General features: G+C 41.7%; 1 protein-coding gene and 1 non-coding gene across 5 annotated transcripts in view; one reads left to right on the forward strand and one right to left on the reverse strand.

Moving 5' to 3' along the window:
- LOC147379218 (uncharacterized) overlaps nt 1–21970 on the forward strand; it is a 62843-nt gene extending 40873 nt beyond the window's left edge. For 2 of the 4 annotated variants that reach the window (XM_086373836.1, XM_086373926.1), the window contains 3 exons: nt 4586–4692; nt 18918–19030; nt 19943–21970. In XM_086373836.1, the coding sequence (XP_086229962.1) occupies nt 4586–4692; nt 18918–19030; nt 19943–19954 (232 nt within the window). In that variant the 3' untranslated portion in view covers nt 19955–21970. Of the gene's footprint in view, nt 1–1032; nt 4081–4585; nt 4693–18917; nt 19031–19942 lie in introns of those variants that run through there. The other 2 variants (XR_015154321.1, XM_086374033.1) reach the window with 2 other exon arrangements.
- Nucleotides 402–503, reverse strand: LOC147379219 (U6 spliceosomal RNA). Its single transcript, XR_015135571.1, has one exon. It is a non-coding gene; the product is annotated as a U6 spliceosomal RNA (small nuclear RNA).
- Nucleotides 21971–23821: the final 1851 nt, after the last annotated feature.

The raw sequence follows: 23821 nt of genomic DNA on the forward strand, positions 1-23821 counted from the left end.
GTGGTTTTTTTTTTCTGTTCAATTTAAAGTATATTTCTGTTTTTGGATTGAATAATATTTATAATTCCATTTTTATCTCTTTTATTGTTCCATTAGCTATACTTTTTTTTTAGTGATTGCACACTATTCATTTTAGTTTATCACAATTTACCTTCAAATAATGTACTATTTCACTTATAGTTTAAAAATCTTACATTTCCATTCCCTCTCATTCTTTGTTTTAATGTTATCATATATTTTACTGTTATAAATCCCCAAACATATTATCATTATACTTGTTTTAAGCAGTTAATATTTTCTTAAAAAGAAGGGTAAGTCTTTTATACCTATTCACACATTTACCATTTCTAGTCTTCTTCATTCCTTTGGATGTATCCAAATTTCTCTCTGGTATCATTTTCCCTTTTTTTTAACATTTTATGTATTTGTGCCTCATCTTTGTTCAGGGGCCATGCTAATCTCTGTTGTTCCAATTTTAGTATATGTGTTGCCAAAGACAACACTAATATCATTTTCCTTTGATCTGAAGGACTTTTTTTATAGATTTATTATAGTCCTGACCTACTTGTGATGACTTCTCTGAGTTTTAGTATGTGTGGTATGTTTGCCTTCATTTTTTAAGATTTTTTTCCTGGATATAGAATACTTGGCTGACAGCTAATACTTTCAAGATGTTGCTCCACTGTCTTCTGCTTACATTGTTTCTGAAAAGACGTCTGCAGTTACTTTTATCTTTTTTCTTTTGAACATAATTTGTCTTTTTCTTTGGCTGCTTTTAAGACTTTCTCTTTACTGCTCTAGTGACCTACAACATCAACTCATAAAGACAGCTTAGCCCAAACTTAATATCCATGGCCTTTGTATCATTCATCTTCTCTGGGGTTTTTTAGTCTCACTCCATCTCATGGGTTATTTTCTGGTGTGACTTCTGAAATGAGCTGCATATTCACCTCAAGGATAGCTCCCCTCCATATTTCTCCATCTGCAGGTCTAACACTCATTTTCCTTCTTCACCTCTATGAGTTCTGACAGGCTGATGCCCTGGAAGTAGAAGCACCATCTTCACAACCCTCCACCCACACTCTGGCAAGTCCAGTTCTGCGCCAGCTGTAGACCAAGTTGGAGGATGAGCAAACAGGCTCCAGGAGCACTTTGGAGAACAGATTTATGGCTCCTCACCTTTTATCATTGAATGTCCTGAGGATTTACAAAGGAGGAGCTCAGTGGATGAATGAGGAGGCAAGGGACTTGTGAGGGGGCCTGCTAGCAAAATCAGCTCCATGGGTCTGCTTAATTAAATGTTTACTTGGGGTGGCTTATGCATATGCATTTATGTTGGGGTAAGATTTGGTGATGGAGATCGTGGGGCACTAACCAACTGCCTGCCTCCTGGCACTATGCACCCTTGGTAGCACCTGGGTCTAGCCTCACCTTCAGATTAGCTGATCCAGGGTCAAGAGATATGCCTTTTGTGTGTGATGAGTCTTTACCTAACTCTGCTGCTTAAGCCTACCCCAAAAGGCAGTATCAGAGGATTTGACTTCAAGGCAGAAACTCAAATGCTGGTTTGGGTGCAGGAACCCTGCTGGTTCCCCATCTCATGAACCACACCTCCCTCTGACCAGGATTCCTCTAATAGTGGTCTATAGGGCTGACAGAACAATATAATTACTTAATGCTGACTGTCAGATTTTACCTTCTTCTCTGACCACACTAAACGTGACAACAGGAACTGACTACAGAATTTGTAGGGACCCCGTGCAAATGGAAACTCATGGGCCCTTGTTCAAATATTATTAAGCATTTCAAGAGGATGACAGAGCACTTAACCAAGTGGGGAGCCCTTCTGAGCACAGGGTCCTGTGCAGCTGCTGGCCGTGTGTGACAGGGTTATAAATACAACTTAACAGTGTGCACCAGGACCAGGAATTCCTTTTGCATCTTTTTGTTTTTTTTAGTTCTGACACTAAATACTTAGATCTCTTTGTTCTCTGTTTTAAACTGCAAATATTAAGAGCTACTGAAAATTAAAACATTTTCTTGGTATATTTGAATCATACTTCATGGTTATTATTTTTAATATTTAATCAAACTGTAAATATTAAGAACTAATGAAAATTCAAACATTTCCTTGGTATATTTGAATCATACTTCATGGTTATTTTCAAGCAAACTGCCTACGTTCACATCCCTGTGTCACAATTTAATCTCAGGCAAGTTAAATAACTTCTCTGTATTTCAGTCCCTCATTTGTAAAATCGGGGATAATAACAATCTCTAACTAAAGAGATTGTTGTAGGGTAAATGAGATCATATATGAGGTGCTAAATGTAGCGCCTAAGGCTCCAACTAGCACCTCTATATGAGTTAGAAAAAGTGCCCCTTTGGGTAGAGAAATTAAAAGGCACTTCCTCTCACCAGTGAGTCAGAGGAAGTTATCCCTTCTAGGTCTATGCTTCATGCCCAGGACTTGGCAAACAGACCTTGGCTGGCTTTCAGCCCCACTCATACCCTTGGAACGCCCCATTGTGCCAAGCACAGTACTTAAACATGTGGGTGGCCATGATCATATCTGATGCATAGTGAATGCTCCGTAAATCCAAAGCATAGTGGTTAAATCCATGGCATCCGGAATCAGACCTAGATATAGAATGGTTGAGTTGTAAAATTTGTCTTCAACACCCTCCATTCTCCTTTGGTGCTCCTCTTTCTCCTTGAAGCATCCCAGCTCTCCCTCATCTTCTCTGAAGGAATTGGACATAGTCAGGCAGTTCAGGAAGCCAAAGCTTGTCAAGTCCTGATTAGGCAGACTCTTTCCTTGGGAGTGAGATCGAGAGGCAGAGTCTGGCAAGACCATTCAGTCCTGGCTTTGAATTCTGGCTCCTCAATCAATAGAAATTGTGGGTAGCAAGAGAATGGCCTTGTATTCACTACTGACCCTAACTGAAATTTCATGTCCCCAGCACATGGTAAAGGCTTAAAATTGTTTTATTGATAGTTATGATAATTTCTTTCAGAGCACAGGCCATGGGTTGTTTTTATTTTATTTATTTACTTATTTATTTATGTTTGGCTGCCCTGGGTCTTCCTTCCTGCTTTCTCAGGTTACAGCAAGCGGGAACTACTCTCTGGTTGGAGCGTGCAGGCTTCTCCCCATGGTGGCTTCTGTTGTTGCAGAGCACAGGCTCAGTAGTTGTGGCACATGGGTTTAGTTGCTCCATGGTGTGTGGAATCTTCCTGGACCAGGGGTCAAACCTGTGTTCCCTGCGTTGGCAGCTGAAGAGGATTCCTATTCACCAGAATACCAGGGAAGTCCCAAGAACATGTGTTAAATTGCTTTTAGTCCCTGCAATGTCAGGCACTTAATGTGCACTTAGTAACTATACACTCAGAATTAATAGCATCATTGGTATTGCATTTTGCAAATGCTTTCATAAAAATGGCTTCATTCTATTTTTCCACAACCTTGTGAAATAGGCAAACTCACCCTTTTGAGGCCAAATTTACAGATGAGGAAGATAAGACCCAACATGGCTTGTGGCCTGCCCATGATCACAGAGTTGACAAAACATAAAAGCTGATCCAGAGCCTAGGACTTCAGAACCTAGGACCTCACCCAGATTCCATGCCCACTTACAATGCCAGAGACTCCCTAAGTCCATTTGGCAGGCCAAGGCCAGGAAATGAATGAAGTTTCAATGATCCTCAAAGAAACTAGAAAAATAAAGATAGGTAGAGTGTTCATTTTCCATAAAGCTAAACTTACTTCATTTAAAAAGCTAACCTTGGGAGCTTCCCTGGTGGTCCAGTGGTTAGGAATCCACCTTGCAATGCTGGGGATACAGGTTCAGCCCCTGGTGGGAGAGCTAAGATCCCACAGGCTACACAGCAGCTAAAGCCATGCGCTGCAGCTACTGAGCCATGTGCTCTGGAGCCCACGTTCCACAACCAGAGAGCCCACGCGCTGCAAGGACCGAACCCACGCACCACAACTAGGGCCTCTGTGCCTCAACGGAAGACCCTGCATGCCGCAACTAAGACCCAACACAACCAAATCAATAAACGTTTTTTAAAACTCAATTTAAAAATCCTTTATTGTGAGACTGTACTCTTCCTAATTTTATATAAAAATATATGTTCTTCTATAGTGTTACTAGGTGAAAGTTATTAGACCTACCAAAAGTTGCCCAAGTGAGGTTTGTCTGTCTCCCCACCTCCCAGTTATCTGACGTTTTACTGGTGTGTAAAATCTAAAAGACTGAGAAGCACTGTGCAATAGCACGCCATATCTTTTGAATAAATAAATGCATGGAATATTTAAGGCAGCTAAAATCCTTATCGTACCAGCTTACTTAGGAGAGGCACCCAAACTAGAGAGATTAAATTGGGGGGGGAAACTGTATTCAGGATGTCTTCAGTTTCAAATCGGGTCAGTGCCGCATCTTTGGGAGGGAGGGGAGGGGCGGTGGAGAGGACCTTAAAAAAAAAAAGAAAAAAGAGCATACTCCAAAATAACTGGATTGCGTTTCTTTGCGTAACCATGCTTGGTATAACACCATTTTGTTTTGTCACTTTCTCTGGTCAGCCTGATCAAATACTCTGTCCACTTAAAGGAGATTGACCTTGGAAACAATGTCCTGGGAGAAAAGGCTGCTGTTGACCTACTTGAAGCACTGAGAGCCAGAAAGACAGGTAGGTGTTTTCAGTTTGTGTTCCCCTTCACCTGTCCACATCCACTCCTTCCCAAATGTTGCACTACTCACAACTTGCTCCACTTTTTCCACTGAACAACTGGCTGGAGCTAAGTGATGACCAGGATCACTGTCACAGGCTGGCCACCATTGTGTGGCCTGTGATTTGCATTAAGTTCTAGTGCTCTTAGGATGTGATATGTAGTCTTTGATCTAGGTGATAAATGTTGTTGAAATGAAATTTTTGCTGTTGCTCTTTCTTTTCTCCTGTGCTCTTGAAAAGTGAAAGTGTTAGTCACTCAGTCGTGTCTGACTCTTTGCGACCCCATGTACTGTAGCCCACCAGGCTCCTCTGTCCATGAATTCTCCAGACAAGAATACCAAAGGGGATCTTCCCCAGGGATCGAACCTGGGTCTCCCGCATTGCAGACAGATTCTTTACCAACTGAGTCATCAGGGAAGCCCTGAACTCTTATCCTCACCTATTCTCTGAGGACCTGTCTCCTGTTCTCTATTCTTTCTCCCAACCTGACCTGCAAAGATTTCTCCAGGTATCAACTGGAAAACTAAAGTAACAGCCCTCATAAGATTCTGATATGCTTCCTGGATCATCAAAGAATGGCTCAAGTGTGATAGGTACAGAGAGAGCATTAAGGGTATTTTTTTATCATGTAATCCTTTTGTAATCCAGAGCCAGACATTGTGGAGAGTGAAGTCAAGTAGGCCTTAGGAAGCATTGCTGTTGATAAAGCTAGTGGATGCAATGAAATTCCAGCAGAACTCTTCAAAACCATAATGGATGATGTCATCAAGGTGTTGCATTCATTATGTTAGCAAATCTGGAAGACCCAGCAGTGGCCACTGGGTCTGGCCTGGAAAAGGACTGGAAAAGGTTAATCTTTATCCCAATTTCCCAAGAAGGGTAGTACTAACGAATGTTCTAACCATCAGACAATTGCACTCATCTCCCATGCTAGTAAGGTTGTGTTTAAAATCTTGCATGCTAGGCTTCAGCTTTATGCAAACCAAGAAATTCCAGATGTCCAAACAAGGTTTAGAAAAGGCAGAGGAACCAGAGATCAAATTGCCAACATTTGCTGGATCATAGAGAAAGAAAGCTAGGGAATTCCAGAAAAACATCTGCGTCTCTGTCATTGACTATGCCAAAGCCTTTAACTGTGTGGATCATAATAAATTGTGGAAAGCTCTAAAAGAGATGGGAATATCAGACCACCTCACCCATCTCCTGAGAAACCTGTATGGGAGTCAACAAGCAACAGTTAGAACCCTGTTGGAACAACTGACTGGTTCAAGATTGAGAAACGAGTATGACAGAGCTGTCTGCTGTCACCCTGTTTATTTAACCTATATGCTGAGCACATCATGAGAAATGCCAGGCTGGACCGTTCAACTTCAGCTTCTTCAGCGTTACTGGTTGGGGCATAGACTTGGATTATTGTGATATTGAATGGTTTGCCTTGGAAACAAACAGAGATCATTCTGTCATTTTTGAGATTGCATCCAAGTACTGCATTTTGGACTCTTTTGTTGACCATGATGGCCACTCCATTTCTTCTGAGGGATTCCTGACCACAGTAGTAGATATAATGGTCATCTGAGTTAAATTCACCCATTCCAGTCTATTTCAGTTCGCTGATTCCTAGAATGTCGACATTTACTCTTGCCATCTCTTGTTTGACCACTTCCAATTTGCCTTGATTCATGGACCTGACATTCCAGGTTCCTATGCAATATTGCTCTTTACAGCATCGGACCTTGCTTCTATCACCAGTCACATCCACAGCTGGGTATTGTTTTTGCTTTGGCTCCATCCCTTCATTCTTTCTGGAGTTATTTCTCCACTGATCTCCAGTAGCATATTGGGCACCTACTGACCTGGGGAGTTTCTCTTTCAGTATCCTATCATTTTTCCTTTTCATACTGTTCATGGTCTCTGTTCATTTCCAAGGCAAACCATTCAATATCACAGTAATCCAAGTCTATGCCCCAACCAGTAACACTGAAGAAGCTGAAGTTGAATGGTTCTATGAAGACCTACAAGACCTTTTAGAACTAATACCCAAAAAAGATGTCCTTTTCATTATAGGGGACTGGAATGCAAAAGTAGGAAGTCAAGAAACACCTGGAGTAACAGGCAAATTTGGCCTTGGAATATGGAATGAAGCAGGGCAAAGACTAATAGAGTTTTGCCAAGAAAATGCACTGGTCATAACAAACACCCTCTTCCAACAACACAAGAGAAGACTCTATATATGGACATCACCAGATGGTCAACACCGAAATCAGATTGATTCTATTCTTCGCAGCCAAAGATGGAGAAGCTCTATACAGTCAGCAAAAACAAGACCAGGAGCTGACTGGGGCTCAGACCATGAACTCCTTATTGCCAAATTCAGACTTAAATTGAAGAAAGTAGGGAAAACCACTAGACCATTCAGGTATGACCTAAATCAAATCCCTTATGATTATACAGTGGAAGTGAGAAATAGATTTAAGGGCCTAGATCTGATACATAGAGTGCCTGATGAACTATGGAATGAGGTTCGTGACATTGTACAGGAGACAGGGATCAAGACCATTCCCATAGAAAAGAAATGCAAAAAAGCAAAATGGCTGTCTGGGGAGGCCTTACAAATAGCTGTGAAAAGAAGAGAAGCGAAAAGCAAAGGAGAAAAGGAAAGATATAAACATCTGAATGCAGAGTTCCAAAGAATAGCAAGAAGAGATAAGAAAGCTGAAGAACAGCAATCAATGCGAAGAAATAGAGGAAAACAACAGAATAGGAAAGACTAGGGATCTCTTCAAGAAAACCAGAGATACCAAAGGAACATTTCATGCAAAAATGAGCTCGATAAAGGACAGAAATGGTATGGACCTAACAGAAGCAGAAGATATTAAGAAGAGATGGCAAGAATACGCAGAAGAACTGTACAAAAAAGATCTACACGACCCAGATAATCACGGTGGTGTGATCACTGACCTAGAGCCAGACATCCTGGAATGTGAAGTCAAGTGGGCCTTAGAAAGCATCACTACAAACAAAGCTAGTGGAGGTGATGGAATTCCAGTTGAGCTATTCCAAATCCTGAAAGATGATGCTGTGAAAGTGCTGCACTCAATGTGCCAGCAAATTTGGAAAACTCAGCAGTGGCCACAGGACTGGAAAAGGTCAGTTTTCATTCCAGTCCCAAAGAAAGGCAATGCCAAAGAATGCTCAAACTACCACACAATTGCACTCATCTCACACGCTAGTAAAGTAATGCTCAAAATTCTCCAAGCCAGGCTTCAGTAATATGTGAACCGTGAACTTCCAGATGTTAAGGTGGATTTAGAAAAGGCAGAGGAACCAGAGATCAAATTGCCGACATCCGCTGGATCATAGAAAAAGCAAGAGAGTTCCAGAAAAACATCTATTTCTGCTTTATTGACTATGCCAAAGCCTTTGACTGTGTGGATCACAATAAACTGTGGAAAATTCTTCAAGAGATGGGAATACCAGACCACCTGACCTGCCTCTTGAGAAATCTGTATGCAGTTCAGGAAGCAACAGTTATAACTGGATATGGGACAACAGACTGGTTCCAAATAGGAAAAGGAGTTCGTCAAGGCTGTATATTGTCACCCTGTTTATTTAACTTCTATGCAGAGTACATCATGAGAAACGCTGGACTGGAAGAAACACAAGCTGGAATCAAGATTGCCAGGAGAAATATCAATAATCTCAGATATGCAGATGACACCACCCTTATGGCAGAAAGTGAAGAGGAACTCAAAAGCCTCTTGATGAAAGTGAAAGTGGAGAGTGAAAAAGTTGGCTTAAAGCTGAACATTCAGAAAACGAAGATCATGGCATCCAGTCCCACCACTTCATGGGAAATAGATGGGGAAACAGTGGAAACAGTGGCTGACTTTATTTTTTTGGCCTCCAAAATCACTGCAGATGGTGATTGCAGCCATGAAATTAAAAGACACTTACTCCTTGGAAGGAAAGTTATGACCAACCTAGACAGCATATTCAAAAGCAGAGACATTACTTTGCCAACAAAGGTCCATCTAGTCAAGGCTATGGTTTTTCCAGTGGTCATGTATGGATGTGAGAGTTGGACTGTGAAGAAGGCTGAGCACCGAAGAACTGATGCTTTTGAACTGTGGTGTTAGAGAAGACTCTTGAGAGTCCCTTGGACTGCAAGGAGATCCAACCAGTCCATTCTAAAGGAGATCAGCCCTGGGATTTCTTTGGAAGGAATGATGCTAAAGCTGAAACTCCAGTCCTTTGGCCACCTCATGCGAAGAATTGACTCATTGGAAAAGACTCTGATATTGGGAGGGATTGGGGGAAGGAGGAGAAGGGGACGACAGAGGATAAGATGGCTGGATGGCATCACCAACTCGATGGACGTGAGTTTCAGTGAACTCCGGGAGTTGGCGATGGACAGGGAGGCCTGGTGTGCTGCGATTCATGGGATCGAGAAGAGTCGGACACGACTGAGCAACTGATCTGATCTGATCTGATCTGATCTGATCAAGACAGACAGGAGAAACATCAACAACTTCAGATATGCGGATGATACCACTCTAATGGCAGAAAACAAGGAGGGACTAAAGAGCCCTTGATGAGGGTGAAGGAGGAAAGTGAAAGAGCCAGCTTAAAACTAAATATGAAAAAAACTAAGATCATGGCATCCAACCCGGTTACTTCATGGCAAATAGAGGGGGAAAAGGTGGAAGTAGTGACAGATTTCCTCTTCTTGGGCTCTAAGATCACTGCAGATGCTGACTGCAGCCATGAAATCAGAAGACATTTGCTTCTTGGCAGGATAGCTATGAAAAACCTAGACAGTATATTGAAAAGCAGACACGTTACTCTACCGACAAAGGTCTGTATAGTCAAGGCTATGGTCTTCCCAGTGGTCATGTACAGTTGTGAGAACTGGACCATAAAGAAGGCAGAATGCCAAAGAATTGATGCCTTTGAACTATGGTGCTGGAGAAGACTCCTGAGGGCTCCTTGGATGGCACGGAGATCAAACCAGTCAGTCTTAAGGGAAATCAACCCTGAATACTCATTGGAAGAACTGATGCTGACGCTGAAACTCCAATATTTTGGTCATCTGCTGCAAACAGCTGATTCATTGGAAAAGTCCCTGATGCTGGGGAAGATTGAAGGCAAAAAGAGAAGACGGCATCAGAGGATGAGATGGCTGGATGGCATCACCAATGCAATGGACATGAACTTAGGCAAATTTCGGGATATGGTAAGGGACAGGGAGGCCTGGTGGGCTGCAGTCCATAGAGTCACAAAGAGTTGGACGTGACTGGGCCACTAAGCAACAACCAAAATCCTTTGAAAGTGAGAGGCTCACATATGGAACCAGCTGTTTAGTACTGGCCACACCTGTCCTCTCCTTCACAATACACATGTCCAGAATTAATGATAGCCACTCTTACTGCTGGTGGAAAAATGAGGAAAGGTCATTTTGTTTTATTTTTAAATTTTATTTATCTATTTATTTTGTAACACCAAAACATTTTGTACTGGGGTATAGCCTATTAGCAATGTTGTGATAGCTTCAGATGAACAGTGAAGGGACTCAGCCATACATGTATATGTGTCCATTCTCCCCCAAAGCCCCCTCCCATCCAGGCTGGCACATAACATTGAGCAGAGTTCCATGTGCTATTCAGTAGGTTTTTATTGGTTATCCATTGTAAAAATAGCAGTGTGTACAAAGAAAGGTCGTTTTCAATAAAGCTCAATGAAAGACAGCATAGACACATTTGAAAATCCAAACTCAGTGTTAGTAAAACACGGGACACGTCTTGGTACACTATCTGGTAGATTATGTGGAGAGAATGAAATGATATAAGCATCCAGTCTTCTATCATTTCTATAGTAAAAGTCTTATTAGAGGCATGACATAATTTCACACTGCAGAAATTTTTTTTTTTAACACTGGCAGCTTTAGAGAGAATTATAATATTACTGTTTACTTCACTGTCACTTTTTTTTCCCACTGTCATCTTTAAACTGAAATTACTGCATTGCCATTTAACAATCAAATGATTCCAGGATTTTAAGATCCTCCCTTTATTTTTAGAGAAACAGAACATCTACTTCCTAGTCCATTTAAGTTGAATTTAAACTAAACAGATTTATTCTGTTAAAAGTAACTTAAATTTAACTTTAATTTAGGCTCAATAAACAGAAGGCAGGTCAATGATTTCATTTGGTTTTTCTTGGCACTGTAGCAGCTTTCTCATTCCACACTGCACCAGAGACATTATAAGGCTGCAGTGGGTGCTCATGATGGGTGGTCTCAGATGGCTGATGGCAAATAATTATCACTGAGCGCGTATTTGGAGCTGGAAAACATGGTGCTTGCCTGGTAAATGGTTCAATTTGCATAAGTAGGAAGATGATCATGAAATACCTGCCTGAAAATAGTCATTTAGAAAGCGTTAAAATGTCCCTTCTAGTTCAAGAAATCCGCTTTTCCCAAATGTGGTAATACATATGAATAGTTTGAATGCATTCATATTTTGAACCAAATAATTATGAGATATTTCTGCTGGAGCAGTTCAATCAGATTTGTTAGTTTGAATACCAGAAAAGACCCTTCAAACCAAGGTTACTTGGTTGGATTCTACAGGGAAAATATCTTGACATTTAGCCCTAATATGACATCATTTTAAACATTAAAAGCAATTAGTAATATTACTGGTTAGAGAACTAATGTTCTTCTGATTGCTTCTGTGTTCTTATAATTAATAAGTTATTACGCTAATTTTTAATTCTAATTCTCCTTCTCTCATGAAATCCAAATTAATAGCCTAAGGCTATTTATTTACCAGCCAAGGAGTTTTTAATGACCTATTTTAACGATGGAATACACACAATAACGATGTTTCCTCAGAAACATCAACTTTATGTGTTTAAAAAAAAAATTTAACAGAAAGACAAGTCTCAATCCACATCTTACAGCACTGTTTTTTGACTAATCCTGAAAAGAATACTTCAGGATCACTTTGTTTATTTATTCATACTTATTTCTTTCACATACATTTATTAAATGCTTTTTGTGTGCCAGGCCCTATTCTAAATGCTGGTAATTGAGCAATGAATTCCTGCCTCCATGAGGCTTACTTCCTAGTGGAGAATAACAGACATTAAATCAGCTACTTCACAAAGAAGGAAAATATATATGATTGTGTATCATATAGAGATTATATTTCAAAGAAAAATAAAGCAAGAAAAGGAGATAGTGTGTATATGTCAGGGGCTGGAGGCTGCCAGGGAAAAGGGACATTTGAATAAAGACCCAAAGGAGGAAGGGAGCAAGCCATGTAAGTATCTGTGAGATGCGCATTCCAGGTAAATGAATAGCAAGCACAGTGGTCATAAAGCAGGAGGCTACCTGGTGTGTTCCAGTGCCAGAAAGGCAGCCAGCAGGGCTGGAATGGGGTGAGAGAGAACAGGAAGGTAATAAGGTAAAAATTCCAAGAAGTAAGTGTGGAGGGTGGGGGGCCTTCTAGACAATTACGATAACTTTTTTTTTAACTCTATTGAGACGGAAAAGCACCTGAGAATTTTAAGCTGAGTTTTAACAGGATCATTCCAGCTCTAAATTGAAACAGATTCCGGGGGAGGCAAGAGTAGAAGCAAAGAAAACACTTAGGGAGTTTTCTCTGGAAAAATGAAACAGCCTTTCAGCAGACCCAGGACACCCAGCAACGAGCTTTAGATGAGAAGCTAGAAATAGGAGGAGTAAGGAAAATTCTACACATTGAACATCTGGGATTCAGCCTTTCTTTTCACCCAAGATATCTTTGTCTGCCTTGCTTCCAGAAGGCTGATAGTCATGTAGAAGACTGGGGTATTCTTTGAAAAACTGAACAGCCCCAGAGAAAGGAACTCCAGATGCTGAGAGCTGGCCACTCCCTCACCATTCAAAGCAGCCCTGCACATACACAGGAGCTTCCCATCAGCCTTTGGATGCCTCTTGCTTCACTGTGAACAGAAATCTCAGAATCTCCAGAGACATGAAGCAATTCTCCAACACAGGAAACCGTGCCTGAAACAAAGAGAATAAAAGAGCCCTGAAGATATAGAGACTATGTGAAAAACTTTAAAAAGAAATAAGTTAAAACACTCTCAAACAGAAGATCATGCATCTATAAAACAAGAACAGGATGCTATGAAAAAAGATTAGGAAAAAAATTAGGTTATTAGAAGTGAAAATAAAAACTTCAAACAAATGTTGAAAAACGAAGTCAAGAAAGTCTTCAAAAGTAGAGCAAAAGATAGGGAGATGAAAAATTGGTGAGAAAATATGAGCACGAGGATCAGTCTAAGAGCACCAGTAGCTAACTCATAATTTCAGAAAGAAAAGAAAGAAGTGAGGGAAGGGAATTATCAAAGGAATAAACCAAGAACTTTCCCAGAACCAACGGACATAAATCTGCATATTGAAAAAGCCCACTGAGTGCTCAGCACAGTGCATGACAATCATGGCTTTCAGAATGCTAGGAATAAAAGGTAGATCCTAACAACGTACGGGGCTTCCCTGCTAGCTCAGCTGGTAAAGAATCTGCCTGTAGTGCAGGAGACCCAGGTTCGATCCCTGGGTCAGGAAGATCCCCTGGAGAAGGGAATGGCAACCCACTTCAGTATCCTTGCCTAGAGAACTCCATGGACAGACCATGGGGTCGCAAAGAGTTGGACATGACTGAGCGACTAGCACACACAACAGTATATAAAAAGAGAAAGAAAGATTGCATACAAAGGACTGGAAGTCAGGAAAATCATAGACTTCGTAACTGAAAACTAGAGGCAAAGGAGCCCTGCCATGACGACTCTGTGAGAACTCTACACATTCCTAACTCCTTACCAAGTGTGAGTGGAAACTAGAGATGTCTGTAGCTTGAAAGGACTCAAACTCTGTACCTCCTCTGTATCCATTCTCAGAAAGCTTCCAGAGAATATACTTGAGCAAAGTGAGGGAATTCACATAGACAAAGAATACAGAATCCAGAAATCAGAAGAAGTGTAGAAAAGGGAGTCCCAGATGATGGTTTAGGTCAGAAAAATGGAGGACTTTAAAAAGGGGGAATATTGCATTAAAAACTGAATTAATAGGGGATTGAAAATGCTTAAGTATTTTGAAAGAAATAATGATAGTTATGAGAGAAATAAAAGAAATTAAGGGGACTATTTCAAATAGGCAATGGCGCCCCACTCCAGTACTCTTGCCTGGAGAATCCCATGGATGGAGGAGCCTGGTGGGCTGCAGTCCATGGGATAGCTAAGAGTCGGACACGACTGAGCGACTTCACTTTCACTTTTCCCTTTCATGCATTGGAGAAGGAAATGGCAACCCACTCCAGTGTTCTTGCCTGGAGAATCCCAGGGACGGGGGAGCCTGGTGGGCTGCCGTCTATGGGGTCGCACAGAGTCGGACACGACTGAAGCGACTTAGCAGCAGCATGCATTATTTTGATTGAAATATTTTTAGAGAATTGAGCAGGGCATAGCTTTCTCACCATGCCAGTCACCATTATATAATTCCATCTCAGTATCTAATACTATCTTAAGTCATCTCAGCTTCTGCTAAGGACTTTGAGCATTGAAGAATGGGTAGAACTTTACAAGGAGAAGAAATTGATGACCGAAAGTATGTTCAGGGAACATGACAGTCTTTTGTGGGTTTGGTTGCTATACCAACATTCTGAGGCTTCAGGCTGGCCCCCAATCCATACTGCTGGCCCCATTTCAAATGGTTTCCAACCCCCGAAACTCCTTTCAGCCAGAGCCATGAATCCCACACTCTTCCTGCCTTTCTCAGTGATCAAGACTTTGGACCTTGTTTTCCTATTGAAGACCTTGTTTTCCTCTACTTTGGACCTATCCTGTTTCTTTCTTTTCAACTCTGAGCTTTGTTTCTCTCCATGACTATGATTCACACCTATTGAGATGATACTTGGCTGTGTGGAAAAGAACCAGCTACAGTGGTCTAATAAGGTAGAGGAAGACTGGGGAGGTAAGAGACACTCCACCATGTCATTCACATCCCAGGTTCCCTCTCTTTCTTCACCATTAACCTCAGCAAGGTTATCCTCATGGTTTATCCTCAAGGTTTATCCTCATGGTTGCAAAGTGGCTGCTTCACCAGTAGCCTCCCATTTCTATCCCACAACAGAAGAAGGAAAGGACAAGGAAAGATTGTGGGCACCTATATGAGGAAAATCTCTGAAATTCCCAGGATAGTTTGGCTTATGTTTAGTTGGTGAGAAGTATGTCACATGCCCACCCTTAATGCCAAGGAGGACTGGAAAATAGATTTTTTTTTATAGCTGGGCACATTGTTACACTTAAAAAAAAAAATGAGTTCTTTTAGAAGAGGAGAAAAGAGATCAAGCAGGGAGGTGGCTGTCTTTGCCTCACTCTTTTAGATTGCTATAGATCAGTCAGCCAGTCCTTTGTCAAAGGCCTTTGAAGCCAGTGACCCCTTCAGAGTGGCCCAAGTGAGAGAAACCAGGCTCCTTATTAGACATTCGGCATGGCCCCTTGAGTCAACTAGCAGACTTGCATCTGTATAACCTGCTGCTCTACGAGGGAACGTAGAAGACACACACCTGGGCCAAAAGTGGACCCAAGAAGGGACTTCCCTGGTGGTCCCATGGATAAGAATCTACCTTCCAATACAGGGGACTCAGGTTGGATCCCTGGTTGGGGAACTATGATCCCACGTGCCACAGTGCAACCAAGACTCCATGCCACAACTAGAGGGTCTGTGCACCGCAACAAAAGATCCCACTTGGCACAAGGAAGACCCCGAAAGCCACAACTAAAACTCAACACAGCAAAATTAATTAATCTTTTAATAATTAAATTTTAAATTGACTTTAATTTTTAAATTACTCAGTTTAAATCAATTAATTTAATTTTAAAATAGACCTAGGAAAAACAAGGGGCTACTGCATGCCCTCCCAATATAGGCATGCCCCTGAAAGATGATTACCTTAGATTTTGTCCTGGACCAACCCCACTGTGGAGCATCAGAGCAGACCTCCACCACATTAACACACACCCTGATTTTTTGTATGAGCCATGGGATGAAAGGACTCCCTAGCACACCAAGTACTGATAACCATCGATCACCAGGGGAAATCATCCAGCTAGGATACTGACTCCTTTCTCTCCCAGCCACATTTTTACCACCCAGACCCTCAATGACCCAGGTTCTGGCCCTTTCCAAGTACTGAAATTATAAACCATATTGTCTTACAGCTCCAAGCCCCTTGCCCTCCACCACCCTTTACTGTACCCAGCCTGACCTCATCCCACACTTTTACAGCCAGCTTCAAGTTTCAACCTCAGTTCATATCCAGGTGGTTACTTGTGTGCCGTGCTGCCATGCTAATTCACTTCAGTTGTGTCCAACTCTTTGTGACCCTGTGGACTGTAGCCTGCCAGGCTCCTCTGTCCATGGGGATTCTCCAGGCAAGAATACTGGAGTGGGTTGCCGTGTCCTCCTCCAGGGGATCGTCCCGACCCAAGGATAGAACCCTTGTCTCTTATGTCTCCTGCATTGGCAGGCGGGTTCTTTACTACTAGTGCCACCTGGGAAGCCCCTTGTTACTTGTACTTCTGACCAACTGACTATAAATCAGAGTCTCTCACGAGCCCCTCCTTAGGTTCAATTAGGATACAGGAAACCAGTTTACTCACCAATTGTCAGTTTATTGCAAAGGACATTAAAGGCTATGAATCTTCAGCCAGCTGAAGATGTACACAGGGTGAGGTCCCAAAGGAGCTTCTGTCCTCCTGGAGTCTGGGACCCAGCACAGAGACACATGGAAGCATTGTTTCCCCAACTTAGACACTCTCTGAACCTCATCCTTTTGGTTCTTACGAAGGCTTCATCACACAGGCTGCTGCTGCTGCTGCTAAGTCATTTCAGTCGTGTCCGACTCTTCGCAACCCCATGGACTGCAGCCTACCAGGCTCCTCCACCCATGGGGTTTTCCAAGCAAGAGTACTGGAGTGGGGTGCCATTGCTTCTCCGCATCACATAGGCATGGTTGGTTAAATCGTTGGCTGTTGGTGGCCATTAACCAATGGCCAGTCATTGGCCATTAAGTGCCAGCCTCTCTCCCCTCCCTGGAAATCAGAGACTGAAAGTTCCAAACCTCCATTCCAGGTTGGTTCCCTTGGCAAGCAGTCCCACTCTTTAGGGAATTTCTGAAAGTCACTTTATTAACATAGCCCCAGCCCGTGGTAAGAAGGGGCTTGTTATGAATAAAAAGATCATTGAAAAAGCAAGAGAGTTCCAGAAAAACATCTATTTCTGCATTATTGACTATGCCAAAGCCTTTGACTGTGTGGATCACAATAAACTGTGGGAAATTTTGAAAGAGATGGGAATACCAGACCACCTGACCTGCCTCTTGGGAAATCTGTATGCAGGTCAGGAAGCAACAGTTACAACTAGATATGGAACAACAGATTGGTTCCAAATAGGAAAAGGAGTATGTCAAGGCTGTATATTGTCACCCTGCTTATTTAACTTCTATGCAGAGTACATCATGAGAAACGCTGGGCTGGAAGAAGCACAAGCTGGAATCAAGATTGCCGGGAGAAATATCAATAACCTCAGATATGCAGATGACACCACCCTTATGGCAGAAAGTGAAGAGGAACTAAAAAGCCTCTTGAAGAAGATGAACGAGGAGAGTGAAAAAGTTGGCTTAAAGCTCAACATTCAGAAAACGAAGATCATGGCATCCGGTCCCATCACTTCATGGGAAATAGATGGGGAAACAGTGGAAACAGTGTCAGACTTTATTTTTGGGGCTCCAAAATCACTGCAGATGGTGACTGCAGCCATGAAATTAAAAGACGCTTACTCCTTAGAAGGAAAGTTATGACCAACCTAGATAGCATATTCAAAAGCAGAGACATTACTTTGCCAACAAAGGTCTGTCTAGTCAAGGCTATGGTTTTTCCAGTGGTCATGTAATGGATGTGAGAGTTGGATTGTGAAGAAGGCTGAGCGCCGAAGAATTGATGCTTTTGAATTGTGGTGTTGGAGAAGACTCTTGAGAGTCCCCTGGACTGCAAGGAGATCCAACCAGTCCATTCTGAAGGAGATCAGCCCTGGGATTTCTTTGGAAGGAATGATGCTAAAGCTGAAATTCCAGTACTTTGGCCACCTCATGCGAAGAGTTGACTCACTGGAAAAGACTCTGATGCTGGGAGGGATTGGGGGCAGGAGGAGAAGGGGATGACAGAGGATGAGATGGCTGGATGGCATCACTGACTCAATGGACGTGAGTCTGAGTGAACTCCAGGAGTTGGTGATGGACAGGGAGGCCTGGTGTGCTGCGATTCATGGGGTCGCAAAGAGTCAGACACGACTGAGCGACTGAACTGAACTGAACAGTTTCCCTTAGAATCAGGGATTCAAATGATGCCGTCTACTCCCACCTCCTGAAAGTCCTGCTTCTAGGTTGACTTTATTCTTAGGCAGATTCTTTCTGCACAGTGGCAAGTAGGGAAGCACAAGCTAGGAGTTTACATTCTGCCTGTTTAATCTTAAGAAAGATCCTTTCTCTTCACATTCATTGGACCAGCACAAGTTACATGGACACCCATTGACCAGTCACTGCCAGGGAGAAGAAATGCATGAATCAGCCAGGTCTGAGTTATATACCCAACCCTGGAGGGCAGGGAGTGGAACCCCAAAGGAAACTCAATGTTCTGTTCCAGCAAGAAGCCACAGTGGAGGCTTGGCAAGCACAAACCAGAGATATCTGCTAAAGATGGAGAGTCAATAATGTTATCAGAGCTGATGAACTAAAAGATCAGAATTTTGCTTTTGGATGATTAATCTGGAACCTGGGTCCAGGATGGACTTGGGATTGTGGAAGTCTGAGGTTAGGAGGACTAGTTAGAAGGCAACTAGAATGATCCAGGTAAAGGATATGACAGTGGAATAGAAAAAGAAAGGACTAGTACAAGAAGTTATTACAGAAATTATTATGATCACTCACATCAAGGAGATATAAGGAAAAGATATTAGGTAAAAGGAAAGTTGCCCAGTTAATAAAATGTGGGAGAATGCCCTGCTCAGAATGCTAAGACTCAGTCCATCATGGAATTGTGAAATAGCCTACCCATCACTATTATGTTCTTCCTCCTCTCAGGTAAACTGCCAGTTTTAAAAATTACAGTCACTCCCCAGATCTCTTCAGACACCTTCAGATCTATTTGGAAAAACAGCAAGAAATCTAGTAGTACTCATAAAAAGAAGAAAAAGGTATGCTCTTGGCTATCTATGCATGTGAGTAGCAGCTCCACTGAATGGAGCCTGGGTACTCTGTTGGGGTAGATGGTACCATGGGTAGCACATGGGCTTGGTGAGAGCATGAGCATTTGAGTTCGAAGTCACACTCCCCTAAACCATCATTGCACTCTGATGGATGATGACTGTACCAAGGGACAAGCAGGAAGAGAACAGCACAGTTCTCTCAAAGATTAGTGCAAACTCTGCCGCCTCTCTTTGAACTTTCCCCACCAACCCCAACACACACACACACACACACACACACACACACAAACACACACACATACACATACACACACACATATTCTGGTTCCTGTTAGCCTACTGTGGGTCTGCAACGGTGAATTTATATCAATTCTTTATGAAGCTGTGCTGTGTTGCCTCTTTTTGTTGTTCAGTCAGTAAGTTGTATCTGACTCTTTGTGACCCCATGGACTGCAGCACGCCAAACTTCCCCATCCTTCACCATCTCCCAGAGTTTGCTCAGACTCGTGCCCATTGAGATGATGATGTCATCCAACTATCTCATCCTCTGTCACCCCCTCTCCTCCTGCCTTCAATCTTTCCCAACATTAGGATCTTTTCCAGTGAGTTGGCTTTTCACATCAGATGGCCAAAATACTGGGGCTTCAGCTTCAATATCAGTCCTTCCAACAAATATTCAGGGTTATTTCCTTTAGGACTGATTGGTTTGATCACCTTGCTGTCCAAGGGACTCTCAAGCGTCTTCTCCAGCACCACAGTTCAAAAGCACCAATTCTTCAGTCTTCGGTATTCTGCCTCTTAGGGCGGGTAATGATTTACATATGCTTCCTTTCTACTGTATGAAGTTGAACTTCCTTTTTCTTTTTTTCTAATTATGATTTCCTGTCCATTTTTTCACAGGCTAAAAACTGAATACGAATGCCATGTATCCATATGGATTCTATCTATTTCCATGGACAACTAGATGCGCCTGGAAAAATATTGCTTGTAACCAAGTGGCTTGTAACCAAGTATCACTGTAACCAAGCCCCTTTCAAGTTCTAAAATTTGATAAGACTCTTTTATGAAAGTTCAGAATAGTGTTAGTCTTATCATGTTTATCATTTTCTAAAATGTGGGTTTCACAAACAGGTCTTAGTAAAAATAAGTGGAATTCTTCTTTGGGGCTCTTGTGCATGTCAAGTTTATAATTTGAAGGAAGTTATGATCTTTATCTAGAAAAGAAAAAAATCTTCTTTCATAAATATATCTATGGTTGGGAGCAACAGGAATTTGGGAAATAATAACCACTTTCTGAAAGACAACATCTCTAAAAATAGGGATCTTACCCCAAATGAGGAAACCTCCGCTTACTGCAACCTATACCCGCATTAAAGTTTCAGACAGCTCCATGGGCAATGGAAGAGGTGTCATGGATCAATATATTGATGATAAATTGGGTTTGTTAAATTGTACATGTTGCAGGGATAAAAAGCATAGATTGGGCAATTAAAATGAAACCAGAATTCTCTGTGGAAACCTGCTGCTTTTCAGGTGACCTTGGGCAGGTCAGTTAACCTCACTGTGCCTCAGTTTCTCCTTACATAAGATACAGATAAGAAGAGCACATAGTCATTTGGTGAGCATTGAATGAGGTGACACATGTCAAGTATTTTAAGATAATACCTGTTTCATTGTATGTTTTCAAAAATTAATATTAATGACTTGTATTATTGCTGATGTTAGAATTGAGTGATTCCAGTTATTTCACTTACAATAGCTACACAAGAAAAATAGAAAAAAAAAAAAAAAAAGGCTTAAGATCTCTTCATTTAGCACTTAGAAACTGCCATTGATTCTATGTATAATGTAACAAGTTCTGGTATGTTCCGGGCAAAAATCTAATTGTGGAGGTGAGGATGGTTATGGTAAATTATGTCCTCTCTTGAGGATCTTAGCTCCTAGCAAGGAAGTCAGGATCCTCATTCATTAAAAGTAAACATTAGGGCATGAGTTGAAATAGTCAGGGTAAGCAAGCCTATGGAATAGTGACAGCAACTTAACAAATCTCCAGAACTTATATATCTGATGTTAAGATGTGTGAGGCTTCCTGGTAAATTGTTTCTGCTAAAAAAAAAAAAATAGAACTTTTTAAAGATTTGCCACTGACATCCACGGGATGGGAGTGTAAAATCTGTGTGTTCATTTAGGTGTATTTTGACAATGTCTATCAAAATGAAAACAAACAAACAACCTATAGCCTTGACTCAGGCATGCATACATTTAGGGGTCTTTTGACAATGTCTATCAAAATGAAAAAAAAAAAAAACAACATAGCCTTGACTTAGGCATGCATACATATTTCCTTGCACGTGTCTGGAGTATATCTATCTATAGAAATATGTATATGCTGCTGCTGCTGCTGCTAAGTCGCTTCAGTCGTGTCCGACTCTGTGCGACCCCATAGACGGCAGCCCACCAGGCTCCCCCATCCCTGGGATTCTCCAGGCAAGAACACTGGAGTGGGTTGCCATTTCCTTCAGTGCGTAAAAGTGAAGTCGCTCAGTCGTGTCTGACTCTTTGAGACCCCATGGACTGCAGCCTACCAGGCTCCTCCATCCATGGGATTTTCCAGGCAAGAGTACTGGAGTGGGGTGCCATTGCCTTCTCCGTGTATATAGAAATATCTAAGGAAATATGTATTAAGATGTTTACAGCAGCACTATTAATTATACATTGGAAACAACTAAATGTCTCTCAACTGGTTCTCAGAGACATAAATCACAGGAAATGTATATAGTGGAATACTGTGCGGTCATTAGGAAGAACAACGTGCATATGAAAAAGCTTATGTGGAGAGACGCGCTAGTTATACTATTAAACAAAAAGAGCAGCCTGGAGAATAGTGAATGTGAAAATTTCACATTAAAATGAACTGGTATAATATGAGTTGGCAATTTCATCTCTGGGTTTATATATCCAAAAAAATTGAAAGCAAGATCACGAAGAGATAATTGTACACCTATGTTCATAAAGTGTTATTCATAATAATTAAATGATAGAAGCAACCCATGTATCCACTGATAGATGAATAGATCAGCAAAATGTGGTCGATACATACAATGGCATAGTATTCAGTTTTAAAAAGGAAGGAAATTCTGACACATGCTACAGCATGGATGAACCTGGAGGACTTTATGCTGTGTACACCAGTTACAAAAAGACAAACACTGTATAATTCCAATTATGTGAGGTACCTAGATTATTCAAACTCAGAAACAGAAAGGAAAATGGTGGGTGCCAGAGGGACAAGGGCGAAATGCAGAGTTGTTTAATGGGTATGGAATACAGTTTCAGTTTGGGAAGATGAAAAAGTTCTAGAGATTGGTTGATAACAATGTGAATGTACTTAATGCTACTGAACTATATACACTTAAAAATGGTTAGGATGGGGGTTTCCCTGGTGGCTCATGGGAAAAAGAATCCACCCACCAATGAAAGAGACAATGGTTCCATCCCTGATCCAGGAATATCCCACATGCCGTGGAGCAACTAAGCCCATGCACCCCAACTACTGAACCTATGTTCTAGAGTCCAGGAGTCACAACTACTGAAGCCCTTGCGCCCTAGAGTCTGTGCCACACAGCAAGAGAAGCCACTGCAGTGAGAAGCCCGGCACTGAAACTGGAAGAGACCCCGCCTGCAAAGAAGACCCGGCACAGCCAAAAATAAGTAAGTAAATAAAGTTTAAATCTTTAGGATGGTAAACTCTACGTTATATATATTTTACCACAATTTAAGTTTTTAAATGAGTTGATGTGTTACATGTCTGCTAGTATATATGTAGCAGTTTCTGAAGAGTCTATTAATAGTACTTGCTTTTTTCCCATTGGATACTCAATTTACTATTTTAAGGTTTTTATCATTTATGAGCTGTCAATTAAAAAAAAAAAACACCTTACAATTGTTTGATGAACATCAGTAACAGCACTTTGGGGTTGTTATATGACCTGGTGCCAAAAGAGAGGAAGAAACACAGTAAGTGCCACGTGTCATGATTTTTCTGGGAGGAACGAATAGTGGCAAAGGATGCTCACTAAGGACAACAAGATAAGTGAGTTTTTCCTCAATGCAGAAGCAATGTAGCTGGAACAGGTAGAGAGAAGTTCTAACCAATTTCAGAAATGTTAAAATGTGATGGGGGGGAAAAAGACAGTCCTCGGTGTGTTTGGATGCCTGAGCTAATTAATCTGATGAGGGTCCCAGTGAGGAGTGTTTAGGAAATGACACTGGAAAAGTGGATTGGTGCTATATTGCAGCAGGATTTAAGGGACCAACTGGCACATTTAGATTTTGCTGTAATGATAATGCAGAGCCGTGGAACATTTTGAACAGGAGAGTGCTGGGTGGAAAAGGAGTATAGGAAAATTAAACAGGCACTTTAGGTTGAATGCTAGAGTGGGGAGCAGAGATAGGAAGGAAGTCAGGACACAATAATCCAGGGGTGGGGAGGTGAGGTTCAGACTCAACACCAACAGGTACCACTCCTTCTTAATCATCCTCTGGCCTTTCATCTAAGGTCCCTCTTTTTCTCTTTCAAACTGCCCAGTTCCCACCAATTGGGGCATTTTTATCCTCTTCTGGTTCCAGTCTTTTTTTTTTTTTTAATTAATTATCTAGCATTTATAATCATTTATAGTCAGATATGCGGTAGCTTAATGTGAATGAAACATGTTCTGGATGGTTCATCTGGGTTTGTTTACAGACATTTTTGTCTGGCTCATGAAGTTACTGTGGTCA

Source organism: Bos grunniens, chromosome 1 (assembly GCF_055505025.1).
Source record: "Bos grunniens cultivar Pamir isolate PY7600 chromosome 1, Bosgru_T2T1.0, whole genome shotgun sequence".
Taxonomy (NCBI): Eukaryota; Metazoa; Chordata; class Mammalia; order Artiodactyla; family Bovidae; genus Bos; species Bos grunniens.